General features: G+C 40.4%; 1 protein-coding gene across 1 annotated transcript in view; it reads right to left on the reverse strand.

Annotated features, from left to right (window-relative positions):
- LOC111603207 (protein sprint) overlaps positions 1-17,314 on the reverse strand; it is a 111,881-nt gene that overhangs the window by 82,871 nt on the left and 11,696 nt on the right. Inside the window, exon 3 of the mRNA XM_023320697.2 lies at positions 15,615-16,447. Within this exon, the coding sequence (XP_023176465.2) occupies positions 15,615-16,447 (833 nt within the window). The remainder of the gene's footprint in view (positions 1-15,614; positions 16,448-17,314) is intronic.

Genomic DNA, 17,314 nt, shown 5'->3' on the forward strand with positions numbered 1-17,314 from the left:
ATATCATTAGAATATCGTTAATAATGATAGCAAAAGAACCATCTCAACCATAGCAAAAGAACCGTCTGTATAGATCAATAATCGATAAGACTAGGTTCTCTTGCAGGTCTTATCCGGCTGCTTAGGCCCTGGCCAAGCTCGCAATCTTTTAAAGCCAATTCAAAGTGTGCCGAATTTGCATCTCAAATCTAAATCTTGCCATCTTGCCTTTGGCTGTGCCAGCAAGTGCTATAACATTATGATAGTATGCAGTCTATGGCAAGAGCATAAAAAACCACTATCAAAGGCGGGTGCGAAAATAAAGAAATGGCACGGAGTCAGCGTGAACCAATGGAGCAGCCGGCGTACCCAACAAGTGAGTAAAAATCTAATCCATTACTCAAACCAGCAAAAGCAAAAGTAATGGTCGTACCCAGGCAAAGGGCGGACAGTTGGGGGAGGTGTGCCGTGGCTGTTGCTGTATGAAGCGAAGGGTAGAGGTTCGCAGAGCGGCGTAAATCTTTTGTAACGTTTTAGTGTCCCTTTTGTTGTTGGCTGGTTAGTTGGTTGGCCGGAAGATGAGCTCCTAAAAATAGAGAAACACGTTGGATGACACTAAGCGTTAGTGAACGACTCACAGATACCCTGCAATGAGAGGCGTCACAAGCAACGAATCGATATGTATATGATATATCAATAGCACAGAACGTTATCGATAACTGTACATATATCGATAGCTATCATAGGCTTACAGTCATAATAAAGAATAATGTTATTTATATCGATTCTTATCAATTTTGTGGAACAAGCTAACTTATCGATAGTCGAAACAAGTTTCGACATGGCCTGATCTCATTAGCTTAGAGTCAGAAGATACCCTGAAATGGGAGATCTCACAAGCTACTAACAACTGCAATATGTAAATGAGATATCGATAACACTGGGAGTTATCGATGGCAGTACGTGCATCTGCAGATATCAGATGCAATAACCAAAATATTATGATAATAACATCGATTCTAATCACTTTTGTGGAGCACATACAGTTATCGATATCAATAATCGATTATATGTTAAATTGATAGATTTTATCAAAAAGGAAATGTTGTCGATGATCTCCAGCGAAACTTAATCTGCGCTAATATAGTCTCTGACGACAGACCCAAAACATTCGATTGCATAACAGAATCAAACTTTTTTCTATGAACCAACTTTCAGGGGGTATTCGAATCGAAGGTTCAATTGAATGGCTGCGTACAGAGAGCCGTGGCAGCTACGTGCGGCATATGTGGCACGTCGATGCGGAAACGGAAATAAAATTGCAATTCGACAGACCAGTTGAATGTCATTTGAAGTCCGCAAAGCGTTGCGAATCGCCGGTCAGCCCTTTTGTCCCGTGACACCAACTTTCCAACTTTGCAGAATCCGAGACGTGCGAACGGTTTGTGGCATCATCATCATCATCATCATATGTGTGTGGGTGTTGTGTCTGCCACATTGAGTTCAAGTTCGAGTACGCTCCGGCGCCTTCGATTGAGTTGGGATCCGTTTTTGGTTTTTTAATTTTCACAACTTTTGACCCAAATTCATTTGTCACACCAGAGAGGCGGCCAACCGGCAACCGGCAGAAACCAATGTCACTTGGCCGGTGCAAAGTTTATATAAATAACTAATAGTGTGCCGGGCCAAGGGTTAACTGGTCAATAGTTGGGGCCTAATACGCAGGTGGCTCATAAACTGACAGCCAGATGTGCCCCGTTGAAGTTTGGCAACACTGTATGCCCGAACGTTACTAAACTGAACACTGATAGCTACTAACTAAGCTGCTGTAAAGTTGACGACATTGTTTGACAAACAAAACTAAACTTTTCCAGGGTTGCCACATGATGGCGGAAAGTTTGAAGTGAACTTTGGCAACTGAGCAGCTATAAATTTCGCGTAACTCTATAAAAGAGCAGCTGTGTGCACAGCTGAGTGTGTTCTCTTTAAATATAATGAATGAGCGTACAGTTTATAGAGTTTCTACGCTAAGTACAGTGAAGCGTAATAGCAAACTACAATGTGAAAAGTGCAAGTACTAAAAGCTTAACAACTTGCAGTAACTTCGCTCATTGATATTGTCAATCATTGGGAAAACATGTTAGAGACTAAGTTCACAAAGGGCTTAGACTGCTTAATGAAGTTTGGCAACAGCGCATATAACTAGTGTATAGTGAAGAGCTAAAGGAAAGTAGCTTGAAAACAAATTACGTAAATTAATGTAAATATATAATTAGTTAAGAATAAATCACAGATTTAGCAACAATGAAATTTGGCAACAGCGCACACTGCTCTATCTTTAAGTCTAGGCATTTCACAAAAACATAGTATAATCAATTCATTTATTTACATACAGAAGCTTTAGCAAAGCTCTAAAATAAAATTTAACAACACTGGCAAACAGAGGGAAATTCGGCAACATAGGAAAGCCCACTTACTTCACTTTAGCAAATATTAAAAAACTGCTAATGAGCTTAAAGCCAAGCCAAAACTTAAGCCAGCAAGTTTACCAACACTGTCGCAGCGCTTGTGAAGTTGGGCAACAGCGCAAGGAATGTTTGGTAAGTGGCATAGTTTGTGAAACTATTTAGCCATTTGCTAATAACACCGTAGCAGCTGCAGATAAGTTTCCCCATTCATTGGACTAATGAGCTTTAAGTCATGCTAAAGCACAAATCCTTTTGGCATGCACGAAAGCCGCAAATATTTTTGGCTGACTGCCATTTAAGCTTAATAGTCGGAAATTAAATCAAGATTTGCGTGCTTCAGCCAAAGAACCAGAAAAAAAGAGCAACAAAAAGCGGAAACGGAAAGAGTGAAATGCCAGCTGGGCCAAAAAAAGGGAAATTGCAGTCGAGGTATTTGCATATTTGTCGCTGCCGTAAACCCAAAAAGCCAGCTGGAAGCGACTCATACCCAACAGACTGTCATTTTGACCATGAAAATGAAAATATGTTCGAGTTGTAGCTCATTCTACTTGGCTTTCAACGTGTTTTTTGCGGCCAGACTAAGAAAAATGTTCTGTGTGTAAGCGTGTGTGTGTGTGTGTGTGTGTTTGGATTTGTAAAAAGCGCAAGTGTAATTAGTGTGAGGCTTAACGGGGCTAAACAAACTGTCGGTGAGCGTGGGCTAAGCCCGAGACCCAAGCACAGACACGGACCCAAGCCCAAGCCCAAGCCACACTCAAAACCCACAAAAGCTCCAAAATATTACAACAAAAAGAAGCAACAGAAACCTCAGAGTGAGACCAGTTTCATGAGGGTTCTGCTTGGATTTAGTTTTTGGCGTTTTTTTTTTTTTTTTGTTTTTCTCCATCGCTGACAGCAGATTGTAAAACTATTGCCAAATTGCCGTTTGGAAAGCCGCGAGCTTTGCAGAACTCGGCGCTCAGTGGGTCGAGGGTCGAGGGTGTCTGCTGCAACAGCTGATGGCAACTGGCAACTGGCAACTGCAACTGCAACTGCAACTAGCAACTGTCTCGCTGATAAATCGCCTGTGCATTATTTACGATCATTTTTTCTCAGTTGTTTTTTCTTCTGCTTTGACGTGTGTATTTTATGCATGGTTACTTTTTATAGCCGGCACCCATGACGTATGCGTGATGTGGCGCTCCCAGCCTCTGTCTCAGTCACGGCTGCCGCCACTTGTGTCTGCCGCTTGGACATTTGTTTGTCAGAGCCCGACAGCAATTGTGCAACGGCCTTGGCAACAAACACAAAACGACAAACTAAAAAAATGATTGTCATAAATAATGAATGCATTTAAATTTCTAGTTTATGAGTGCAGCAAAAAGGCAAACGGAAGGGAAACTCCAGCCTGAAGTAGCTAGAAAATCTGCAACTCTGCCTGTGCCATGAGAAAGTTTTCTGTTTTTTTTTTTAACATTAAAGCTCAATTTATGTTGACTCTAGCAAAATCACAGTTTCTGACTAACTGTCATAAAAAACTCTACAAAAAATATTAAAACTGTTAGAGAGAGTTTTTAGATATTGTCTGCTCTATATCTATAGAGACTTTATACAGAGAAAATGTCAACTTCCATTAACAGACGGAAGGAGGCGTGGCACATGCCATAATGCATTTATTTTTAATTTTTTTATCAGAAGCTGAGCCCATCAAATCATCTGTTCGTCTATCTGTTCAACTATAGCAAGAGATTTCACATTTTAAATATATATTTTTATATTCCACAACGAGTTTATTATCTTATTCGATACTATTTCATTACTATCGAGAACAATCGACTGAGGAACTGAAATGCCGATTTGCTGGTTGCTTTTGAATGTAACTCATTTCGTATAGCTTCTATCCTTATTTTTTCCTAATTAGGAATTATTTGAAATAGTTCAGGGTATCTTCTAGTCGAGCATTCCCTACAAGAGCATGTATTGCTTGTATTGTATTCATAAAACAAGTGTAAAATGATTGCAGCTCTGAGCTGAGTTCAGAGCATCTTCGAATCGGACACGCCCTGCAAGTGCAGCTCTGAGCTGAGTTCAGGGCATCTTCGAGTCGGGCACTCCCTGCAAAATCACTCTAGCTTTTTCTAAGTATCTGTAACCGCTGACTGATTAATTGACTACTAAAATACAGACTTGCAGCTGCCATACTTTTTATCAGCACTGTGAGCTATAACGAAGTTTCTTTTTAATGAAACATTTATTACATTTTACATGGAACGATATAAATCATAAAGGCGCTTGGCACACAATAAACCAGCGACGAGTAAAGTAAGCATCACTAACAGCTCAATTTAGCTTATGAAACATTTAATCTTTTGAATTAGCCGTCAATTGTGGACTGCTTATCAAGCTGTCAGCCATGCCAAAGGCATTCATCAGGCAGCCTTAGCTTTGCTCTTGTTTGTCAGGCTGTCAGGGCCAATGGACAAAGTCTTGCTCTTCCTTTCTCTCATTGACTAACTCTAGCTGTCCTTATGTCTTTTGTGCAAGAGCAATAATTATTGGCAACACTCGACAATTCGGTCAACAGCACCTAGCGTTGGCGTGCAAGGGCCCCATCAAATGTGGCCTTGATGCCGGCTCAAAGTAAACAATATGTGAAGCAAACTTTGCAGTTTCTGGATGCCAAATGCGAATCATGCACGATGCACGATGATGGCCCAAAACAAAAATAGTAGCAAGTGCGACGGGCGATGCCAAATGTCATGTCTGTGTGTGCGTGTGTGTCCGCGTGTCTGTGTGTGTATGTGTAGGGGGAGTTGGAGTAAAGCAAAGGTGGGGCTTGGGGCTCTTTCGAGTGCACACAGACGTAGAGTGAGAGCAAAAGTCTTTTGATTTATGCGCCGCAATTAATTTTTTGCGCATTTTAATGCCCTGGATAAAGGCCAGCTGAGCGGGTATATTCATTGAAAAAAATATACTTAAAATTACTAGAATTATGATAAGCAATATATAAATATTTTATATATATATGACATATATCAATCAGATCTACAGGGCATACATTGCTTAGCTCACTCGTTACTAGTTCTCAGCATAACTTCTCTCCTCGAAAAATGGCCTACATTAAGATATTCTTCAAGACTAACAAAAAACCTTTAGACTAACATTTACAGGGTATTTGCTAGTTGTGCATGACAAAATTGTTTGGCTGCTGCTGAATGTTGCTATGGGGAAGCTAGCGTGGCCAACGACAGCGACATGGACATGGAACTATGCAAGAGGCGACATAGCATGGAGCAGCATGGCTACACACACGCACACAAGCACACACACACACACATGTGGCGCGTGAGTGTGTGTCAGACAGAGACGGAGACAGGGCAACAGTCAGTGTGCGTCTGGCAAAGGTGCGTTCACGCGTTGCAATGCTGAATTTTATGCCTCCTCTTACACACACACACACACACGGAGTCGCACACACACTCGCACAGTTGGCGTTTGTCATTTCGCCGGCTCGCAGGCTGCTCGGCATTTTTGTGTGCACGGCGACTGCGGCAGAAGTTTTTGCGGCCAAAATGGGCAACGCTTTGGAATTTTAGTTACGCTTTGTTGCCTCTGCTGGCTGGCTGTCAGTGTGTGCGTGTATGTGTGTGTGTGCTCTGCTGTTGTTGTTGTCTTGCTAAGTGTTTGTTATGATTTATATTGGTTTTATTAAATGTTTCAACAACCTTTGGGCAAAAATTATTTACTGCTGCGAGCCGAACACGCAATCCTGAGCACATGAAATGCGACAGCCTGCTGTGGCAGGGGCCGTGGCTGCCCCTGAGTGACACCCGGCAACAACAACAACAGCAACTAGAATATTGCAAATTGTGAAGCTGCGCCTTGTTGCCACTTGTGTGGCAAGCCGCCCGCAACTTTTGAACGTGGCCAACGCGTGTGGTTAATGAGTTTTGGCAGCAGCACTCAAAGTGCAGCTCACGACAGGCCCTGGACAGGTAGCAGCCGGATAGCCAGACAGCCAGCCAGGTAGCATCTGTGCGCCAAGCAAACCTAATGGCAAAGCTCACTTAAGCTGCCAGCCAAAGGACACACCTCAGCCTCGATGCTCTACTCGTTGCACAGCTGAAGATTAAATTATAGTCAAAGATTATAAATGGCTTTCGGCTAAGTCAATACTACTAAAGGCAGATTGCACTAGTGAATGTATCAAGAAGATATATATATATATATAGTTCTTAGATATCTAAATATTAAGGACAGCAGCAGCTGTCTGGCTTTAAGCTGCATCTTGACTTGAGCTTATGGCTCAAACTGTTCTGCTAAAGAATATTTATTGAAATATAAATTAATTGAGTTGTTAATTATAGACTATTTGCTATATTTAACTTATTTTATTTATGATATGAACACCATTTAAGGACATCATGTATTTCTTATGTTCATGGCGTATACTTAATATTTCGATTTTTTGCTTTATTTCAATTTTTGATCAGATTTAAAAGGAGTTTTTGAATATATTTGGGTTTATTTCTTAACAAGCTTTTTATTTATATAAAAATGTAACTAACATGCACCTCTTTAGGCGCTAGGCGAGCATTAATAATTGACAATTGCAGCTTAAAAATAGTTATATTAAATAATAGTTAATATTAATTTGAAAAGATAATTGCTGCGGAAAGCTTGAAGACAAATTGTTAATAAATTTTAAAATTTTAAATTATTTAAAGAAAATAAATTGCAATTGGAAATCGATAGGGTTTAGAGTTTTGTGTTTAGTCAGAGTCTGTTTATCTTATATAATTTTATATATATATATATATATATATATATATATATATATAAATATATATAAATAAATAAATATATATATATATAAATAAATATATATATATATGTAAATAAAAGTATATATATAAATTAATAAATATATATATATATATATAAATAAATATATATTTCTAAATAAATATTGCTATATATATAGCATAGCTCGTATATACCATGTCAGCTTTACAAGCTGTCTCACAAAGTGCTGCTGCCATTATTTCATATTTATTTACAGTGTCTAACTACTTGGGATTGCCGCTTAAGATGACTACGACAGCGACTGCGACGCAGACTTGGGCGACGACATCGAGGACATGGAGCACATTTAAGGACAGCATCCTTGTCGACATGCACGTTTCTGACGGCTTTATTGTCAGCCAAGTCTTAGACCCGAACCCAACCACCTGGTCGCACTTCTTGTCGAAGCTGTCTTTAGTTTTTGCGCTCCAAAAAAAAGGCAGGGAAAGTACGCTGAAAATGAGAACAAAGTGCTCCAAAAAGTCGCCAAGTTGTCTTACAGAATCTCGCACTCAACAACTATTCGACTCAGTCTCTCGCTTTCTCCCTCTCTCTCTCTCTCTCTCTCTCTCTATCTGTCTGTCTGTTTGTCTCTTTTAGAGCCACGCACTTGAATGACTTTTCATAACTTTATAAAAGTTTGCACAATGCAGCGAGGACGCTGGCAACGATGTGGCTCAACAGCGACAATGAAGACGTTCCCTGACAATGGCCAAATGAGTGCCGGCTAACAGTACATATTCGAGTGTGTGTGTGCGTGTGTTAAAAGTTTTCTTGGCCACCGTGAGTAAATGTGGGGTCAACTTTTGTTCGGCACGTTTCCGCTTCCGTTTAGCGCCATTTGCCTACCGTCTACACTTGAGCATAATGAATATTTTGCTAAATTGAAATGTTGTTCTTGTTGCGCCACCCCCACAGACGCTGTGGGGCCCACTGTGCCCGCTGTTTAAATGCCTTTTGAGTCACTTTCACTTTATGACTGCGCCGCATCGCCGGCTGCATAAATATGAAAAATGTAAAATTTAATATGCAATTTACGTCAGCTTCAACATTGTCATACCCTTCAGCAGGGCATCATTAACTGAGCGTGCGCTTTGAACGCACAGTTAAGGGCACTGCAGCGTGTCTGCTGTGTAAGCAACTAGACTATGTGAGGAGTATATGAGTAGCACACTCCTTGTCTACTCCCTCCACAGTGCCTCCATAGTACTCTCTATAGTTCCATTATAGTCCTTCTATGGTCCCTCTCAAGTCCCTCCACAGTGCCTCCATAGTACTCTCTATAGTTCCTTTATAGTCCTCCTATGGTCCCTCTATATTCCCACTCTAGTGCCTCTATTGTTCCTCTAGTCCTCTTTAGGCACTTCATAGTCCCTCTATATTCTCTCTATAGTCCCATCAGAGTTTTTCTATGATCCCTCTCTAGTCCCTCAACACAACTCTATAGTTCCCTCTACAGTCGCTTTTGTCGCTCAGTGCTTGTCCTATCCTCTCTTCATAGTTCGTCTATAGTCCCTCAGTCTCTTTATAGTGCTAGTATAGTCCATCTTTATAGCCTCTATCATTACTCTATAGTCCCTCAATAACCACTACATAGTCCCTCTATATTCTCTGTATTGACCCCCTAGAGTCCACCTCTATGGGCCCTCAATAGTCCTCTTATAGTCGATCAGCCTTTCTATAGCCCCTCCATTGTGCTCTCTACAGTGCCTCCACAGTCCCTACATAGTCCTTTTACAGTCTCTCTATTGTCCCCCTATAATCTCTCTACAGTACCTCTATACCGCTCTGTAATCCCTCTCTAGTCACTTAATAGTTCCTTTATAGCCCCTCCATAGTAATCTCTATAGTGCCTTCATAGTCCCTACAGTCTTTTTATAGTCTACCTCTATGGCACTACAGTTTCTTTATACTACCTCTATAGTTCCTGCATAATTCCTCCATAGTCCCTCCATAGTCCTTCCATAGTCTCTCTCTAGCGCATCTACAGTCCACATCTAGTCCCTCTCCATTTCCTCTATGGTTCCTCCATAGTTTATCTACAGTCTCTCTATAGCACCTCCATTGTCCTTACTACTGCTATCTCTCTTGTCCTAGAGTCTTAAAAGCTAGTCATTTATCTAAATAAATTGCTCTGCAACTACTTAAAATTAGATTTCTTTAGCCGTACAACTGATTCATAACTCAACCTTAGTGCAGGGTATCACGCAGTCAGTTACACTCTCAGCTAGAGCACACTTGCTTGCTTGCAATATCTTAGAAATTTTCAATATTGCATATCTTTCGCTATCTGATATACCTCTCTCTCTCTCTGATCTGGAAGAGTATTTGCTATTCGTCCACTTTAACGGCAAAGACATTTGCTTTCTTGGTATTTTTTTGTTTTATTTGTTGCTGTTTGGGGGCGAATCTTGCCGCCTGCTTTTAGCAGACCCACGGCCAGTTCTTAGTACTCGGCGCTCAGTTCTATTCTTGGTTGTCCTTTCAATTTGCATATTTCCTGCTTTTTCCATTCTTGCTTTTAATGTTTGCACTCTGAAGGTTGGCATTTTTTATGGCTCTGGTCATTCTTTTGGTCTTTTGCTGTTGCGGTCTATTGTCAGGGGAAATTTGCTGCTCTGCATAACTGAACGAGGTGTGAGTGGGCACTGTGTGTGTGTGTGTGTGTGTGTATGTGAATGAGAACGCAAATCAGTTCAGGCTAAAAGAACTTTTTTTTTTGGCTAATGAGACGCTTCAATTGAGCTGACCAAAAAGTGCTGTCAGCTTTACAGCTGTCAGATGGAGGCCCCGCCGCCTTGGCTGCCCCCAATCGTATGACCCTCTTGCATAATTGCGAAACTCGAGCTTTCTCAACATTCAAAATGAGTTGTCAATTGTTCAGTTTGTCAAGTTTCGCTTGACTTTCGGCATTGACTCATTGAGCAACTGACAGTTGTATGCTAAATATGATTGATACGATTGCTGTCTGCGCTAATGCCACGCGTTTCGATATCATCATGCAGTCGCCGTTGCTGTTTGATTGGCATTTTGGATTTGAATAACATTCGTTTCTCTTACATGCCAGCAACGAGCTGTAGTTCTTGCCAATGCATTCCACGTGTCAATTGCCCAGCTCAGACTCCGACTTCGACTTAGACTCAAAGAACTCAATCAGTTGCCAAATAATAGAAAAATGAAGTTTGTAATGCCAAATGGAAATAACTTGGCACGCGCAAAGCCGGGTAATACCCGCTAGCATATGAGAATTGTACAACATTTGAATTGTTTATTGTGTATTAATTTTCCGTAGAACTTTCAGCGTCTAGGAGCGTTAGCCATATCGAATATCTTAGTCACTAGTCTTTTGAGACAAATTTATCACTAGGCATCAGTGATGGCTTTGAGGCTTAAAGCTAGCTGAAAAAGCAGACGCACACAGCTAAAACATATACACACACACACACACACACTCTCTCTCTCTTACACACTAGCTCCATTTAAATACTTATGCATTTTGATTAATGCGCGCATGCAAAGTTAATTAATTTGATTAGGCGCTGACAAAAAAGCTTAAATTAGTTGGCTAACAATGCGCCGTCGACAACAACAACGGCAACAACAATTAGCCTCAAATTCTGCTACAGCAACGACAACAATTCGTATAAATTAATTATTTTAATCTGTTTAGATGTCAACCACACATAGGTGGGCGTGGCTGTATTTGCAAGTTAATAAAGCAAACACCTGTCGCTGTTTGCGAGATTGAAAGATGCCATCCATTTGTTGCTCAGACGCAACGCTCAAGCGTTCAAAAGCGCCAGCTTGTCTTAGACGTCATCAGCTTGGCTGTAAATACCCCACAAGCCCACAGCCACCCACAACCACCCACTTGCCAGCCGCCCTCAACCATAACGCTCACTCCTTTTCATTTCTGTTTGGGCTCATTGCATGTGAACCACAAAACACTTTGAAGCAAAAAGTTTGCTGCGGCTGCGAAGTGTATAAATAAGTGTGTGTGTGAGTGTTTGTGTGTATGGAAGTGAGTAACAGTTGCACAGTGGTTAAAAATACAATAGTTGCCTATATATCAATACTCTTGATATGATATTTGTAGCTGTAGAGGGCATAATCCTGATGCATGTGATGTATGTGATACATGAGATGTATGTGATGCATGTGATGTATGTGATGTATGTGATATATGTGATGTATGTGATACATGAGATGTATGTGATGCATGTGATGTATGTGATGTATGTGATGTATGTGATGTATGTGATATATGTGATGTATGTGATATATGTGATGTATGTGATATATGTGATGTATGTGATACATGAGATGTATGTGATGCATGTGATGTATGTGACATATGTGATGTATGTGATGTATGTGATGTATGTGATACATGAGATGTATGTGATGCATGTGATGTATGTGATACATGAGATGAATGTGATGCATGTGATGTATGTGATGTATGTGATACATGAGATGTATGTGATGCAAGTGATGTATGTGATATATGTTATGTATGTGATATATGTGATGTATGTGGTACATGAGATGTATGTATTGCATGTGATGTATGTGACATATGTGATGTATGTGATGTATGTGATATATGTGATACATGAGATGTATGTGATGCATGTGATGTATGTGATACATGAGATGAATGTGATGCATGTGATGTATGTGATGTATGTGATGTATGTGATGTATGTGATATATGTGATGTATGTGATATATGTGATGTATGTGATACATGAGATGTATGTGATGCATGTGATGTATGTGATGTATGTGATGTATGTGATGTATGTGATGTATGTGATGTATGTGATACATGAGATGTATGTGATGCATGTGATGTATGTGATACATGAGATGAATGTGATGCATGTGATGTATGTGATGTATGTGATGTATGTGATGTATGTGATATATGTGATGTATGTGATATATGTGATGTATGTGATACATGAGATGTATGTGATGCATGTGATGTATGTGATGTATGTGACATATGTGATGTATGTGATGTATGTGATGTATGTGATACATGAGATGTATGTGATGCATGTGATGTATGTGATATATGTGATGTATGCGATGTACATGATATATGTGACGTATGTGATACATGAGATGTATGTGATGCAAGTGATGTATGTGATATATGTGATGTATGTGATACATGAGATGTATGTGATGCATGTGATGTATGTGACATATGTGATGTATGTGATGTATGTGATGTATGTGATACATGAGATGTATGTGATGCATGTAATGTATGTGATATATGTGATGTATTTGATGTACGTGATATATGTGATGTATGTGATACATGAGTGGTAAGTGATGCATGTGATGTATGTGATATATGTGATGTATGTGATGTATGTGATGTATGTGATGTATGTGAAGTAAGGGATGTATGTATGCAATGTATATGATATGTGTGATGTATGTGACTTATGTGATGTATGTGAAGCTTTTCAGAAAATCTGCTATATGTCGATTACATCTTTAATATACATCGTTATATATATACATTCCTTTACACTAACATCAGCTAAAAACTAAGTTTTCTTTCAATCAGTTTCTAGATCTATCTCCATCTACTCAAATCCTTGCTCGCAGTTTGACATAGCTGCAAGACCACTGTGCCATCAATGTCGCTGATGAGCCATCGTGCACTTTAAGCAAATTAGTTACGCAGCTCATGTTTTGCTGGTCCTGTTAGCAGTTCCTGCCCGCCCATATACATAATATACATATATATAATATACATAGAGACGTTTTCTCAGTCCGCATATCAGTGGAGAGTGTTTGTGTTGGCAAACAAATTTAATAAATAGCTAAAGACACAAAAGTCACAACCCTTTGCAATGCCATACAGACAACCCCCTCATACCAGCCACGCCCAGCTCGGGGTTGTGTTGTGTTGGTTGCTTGGATGGGTTCCGTAATGCTTGGCTGTGTGGCTGTCAACAAGCTGAAACTGAAGAAGCCATCGTCATCCTAGCCATGTCCATATTCATATTTACTTAAGTTTATGGCCCGTTGTATTTGTTCTTGTCAAGGGATATTGTTGTAAATTGTTATTGGTTGTTGTTGTTGTTGTTGTTCTTCGTCTTGCTGCTGCTGCTGTTGCGGCCAGCCACATAAAATATATAACACTTCATTTTAACATATTTGCCAGACCCCGCCTTCCGTTTGTTAGCTGTTGTTTTGTTTTTTGGCCAAAATGTCTTGAGCCGAATTCATGTGACGCCTACGACGATTACGAAACAGCAAAAGCAACAACAGCCACTAAACGCGACGAGGGTCTTGTATGTGCGTGTTGGAGTGGCGTCCGGGCGGGTGCAAGGGCAACTGGGATTTGTTTTGTAGTTCTCCAACTTCTTCAGCATCTGCCGCTGACTGGCCTCATAATTTATATGCTAAACATATTGCGCCTTATATGGATTACAAAAATATTTTTCTGTTTAGTTTTTGACGCGTCCAGCTTAAGCGAGCTGGGATTTTAGCTTTGGCCGCATGCCCACCGAATCCCTGGCAAGAACAAGCTCGATGTCAAATGCAATTTGCCTTTGACATTTCAAAACTGAAGTTAGACAACTAACTAGTTGGCTTGAAGCTTGAAGTGAATTCGAATTCAAATCAACAAAGTGAAAGGTGTATTAACATATTATAATAGCCATATATAGATATATATATATATAGTTTTGTGTGTATACATATAATAATGATTGATGTAATACTTAATTAATTGATCACTTGATCAAATTCACTACTCTAGTCGGGAGTGTCCGACTAGGACATGCCCTGACCCTGATATTCCAATCATTTTGCGCCTTCTTTCATATATACATGGCCTATCATAGACATACACACACACTTGATTAATTTGATTAAAATAAAATTGTGGACAATTATTGATCATAATGAGTTGGCATGTGTTATCGATCAATTTCGATAGATTGAACCATGCATCCAACTTTTCAGCTCTAAAACATGTGTATATACATATCTGAGTATTTAACATAGAAATCTAAATTAAAAATCTCCATCTCAAGTTACACTCAAAAATCCAATCTAATAGTTAACAATTATCGATCAAGTGTTATCGTTCAATTTCGATAAGTAGACATAGGCATTCAAGTTTTCAGCTCAGTAGCTTTTTTAGTTCAGGGACAAGTCTAGATCAAATCAACTAAACGCCCTGCCACGCCTTCCTTTGCCTCTTATATATTAAATAAAAAGAGAGCAATAAAATCGACCTATCCAGAATATATGAAAATGCATAAAGATATAGGTCAGATAGCTCTACAAACAGTATAATAAACTCTCTCTAAGTTCTACATATTACCCAAGTATATCTGTGTTCATTATGCTGTTATGCTTATATAGCTGATCTTGCAACTTAGCTGTAGATAGCCTACAACTACAACTTTCTTATATGTACACACAAGGGCACAATCTACTTCTTCACTGAAGCTTATTTGTCATAGTCAACAAGAAAATGAACTCGAAATGTAAGTTCAAGGTATTATTTAAGCTGAAATTATCCTCGGATGGATACAAGATAAACTGACTGAACATTTAAATACACACTTGTAATGCTTGTAATTAGATAAGGAATTCTCCATTGTCTCTGACTCGATTGTTTTATTTGTGTATACCCTGTAGTCAAAGCGCAATGAGGTGTATGCTGCGAGCTTAAGAATGTGCGTATCTTCGAGCTAAAGACATGTATTCTATTAGGTCTAGCCACTATACATGCAACTGCTGTTACAGATGCAGACAATCGGTAACTTTGTTTGGCTAGAATCGATAAATATCGTTTGCTCAGTACTCGATATGGATTAGCATTGTTTAGCATATAGCATGCCGGCAGGGCATCCTCTAGTCGAGCATGCTCCTTTAATTGAGCTACGCTGCTGCCCTGCAATTTCAGACTGACTGCCTAGGTAGGCACCTTGCAGGCATTCAAGCATTTGCCATTCGCATGAAGCGCTCAACGATGCATGAACCATTCCGCAGACTGAACTGTGACTGCGACTGCGAATGTGATTGTGCCTCTGTGTGTATGTGAGGCATGTATGTATAGCTGTGCACACACAGCGGCCTGAGTCACGGCTAGCACACCCACGGCGCATCACCTTCCTGGTTCTATGCACGGGCCATGCACAAGGCCATGCTCATCCCCCAATCGCCGGTCAGTTCGACGCGTTCTCAGTATTTTCTTGGCCCAAATTTGAATTCTGCATGACTAAGCAGATGTGGGAAAGAGTCCACTTCCTTATGGACTTATGTCTAGAGCAAAGTTGTCACGCTTGCTACACTTACCTGTGATGCAGTTGAATGTGGCGTTTTGTTGTTGTTGTTGTTGTTGTTGTTGCTGCTGTTAAACGACGCTGCGCTGCTATAGCGCTGACTGCATTGCTGCTACCATTGTTATTGTTATTGTTGCTGTTGCCGTTGCTGCTGCTGATGTTGCTGTTGTTGTTGTTGTTGTTGTTGTTGCGGCACCAGAGCGGCAGCTTCTGCAATTTTTTAACGTCCGGCGATAGCCCAATGATGCGCGTGGCAGCCGCACTGGCACTCAGCGGTGACGTCATATTGGCCAATTCGCTAGCATCCGTGTCATCAGCATCAGTTTCGAGCTCCTCGCGCAGCTGCTGCTGCTGCTGTTGCTGCTGTTCGCTGCGCATGCGACGCGTGGAGCGACGCTGCGGCGGCGGCGGCGTTGACTTTGTGGCCAAGCGACGACGCTGAAAGCCATTCGATTGTTGCTGTTGCTGTTGTTGCTGATGTTGCTGTGTTGCTGTTGTTGCTGCTGCCGTTGGTAATGTGCCCGTTTTGACAGGCCTCAATTTGATATCACTTAAGTATTGTGGGCGTGGCAGTTGTATGTTGCTGCTGCTATTGTATTTGTTGTTGTTGTAGCTAAAGTTGTTATTGTTATTGTTGTTGTTGTTAATGCTTTGCCAATGCTGTAGCTGCAATTGCCTTGAATGTTGCTGATGAAACTGCTGCTGCTGCTGTGGCTGTTGTTGTTGTTGCATGGTTGCTGTTGTCATTGCTGCTGCTGTTGCCGCCGTTGTTGTTGTACCATGATTGGGCGCTGAGCGCAAATCATTTAGCATTACATCCAGATCGCTGGCCAGCGAGCTGAGCAGCTGCAAAGAGCAAAGCAAAGGAAAAAAAAAAATATGAAATTGGAAATGTTTAGGAAAAAGTATGGAAAAATAGACTAGAACAAAAAAGTGCTTTTAATAATTGAAAAATTAATTTGCTCATATGAAAAGTCCGCACAAGGCCGGGTGTTATGTCTCATATAAGCGCCTCAGCTCCTGATCAAATCACTTTGTGCTTGCATTTGTTGTTCTATAGAACATTTCTTAGTTTTCATAATTTTACAAATTTGCCCTTCTTGGCGATTCTCAAAAATGTAAGTCCACTGATGTGGGCCAAGAAGGAAGCGCTAACTCTAAGTCTTACTCTTTCTCTAACTCTGGGTATCTAACTCGTGTTATATATATATATATATATATATATATATATATATATATATATATATATATATATATATAGTATATATATATATATATATATATAATTGAAGAAACATTTCTTGCGAAACGTGGACAAATATATTTCGAGCAATACCACTTGGCTCCCAGGCAATCAGCGAACAAGAACAAGAAGTCGAAGCAGAAGCAGAACGAAAAAGAGTTGCAACAGCTATCGGAATCGATTGGTAATCAAGTTCTATGCAAATCTGTCAGGTTTGTGGGTTAATGAACGGATGTCTCAAGCAGCCATCGACTTGACACAGACAATCAAGTGCTGACGCCTCGACTGGCCATGAGAAACGACTTTGGCTGCCGTCAGCTATTGGCTTTTTCTCATATTTTATGTGCTCTATAGTTGCTGTTGCTGCTGCTGCTGCTCTCTTGACTTGCCAAATCATGGCCCCTTAGTCTAGGCAGTTGAAGCCGGCCTGCGTGAGGAATTTCCGTTACACAAACAAAGCGCCAAAAGGC

The sequence above is a fragment of the Drosophila hydei genome, unplaced genomic scaffold (assembly GCF_003285905.1).
Source record: "Drosophila hydei strain 15085-1641.00,03,60 unplaced genomic scaffold, DhydRS2 tig00000211-arrow-pilon, whole genome shotgun sequence".
Taxonomy (NCBI): Eukaryota; Metazoa; Arthropoda; class Insecta; order Diptera; family Drosophilidae; genus Drosophila; species Drosophila hydei.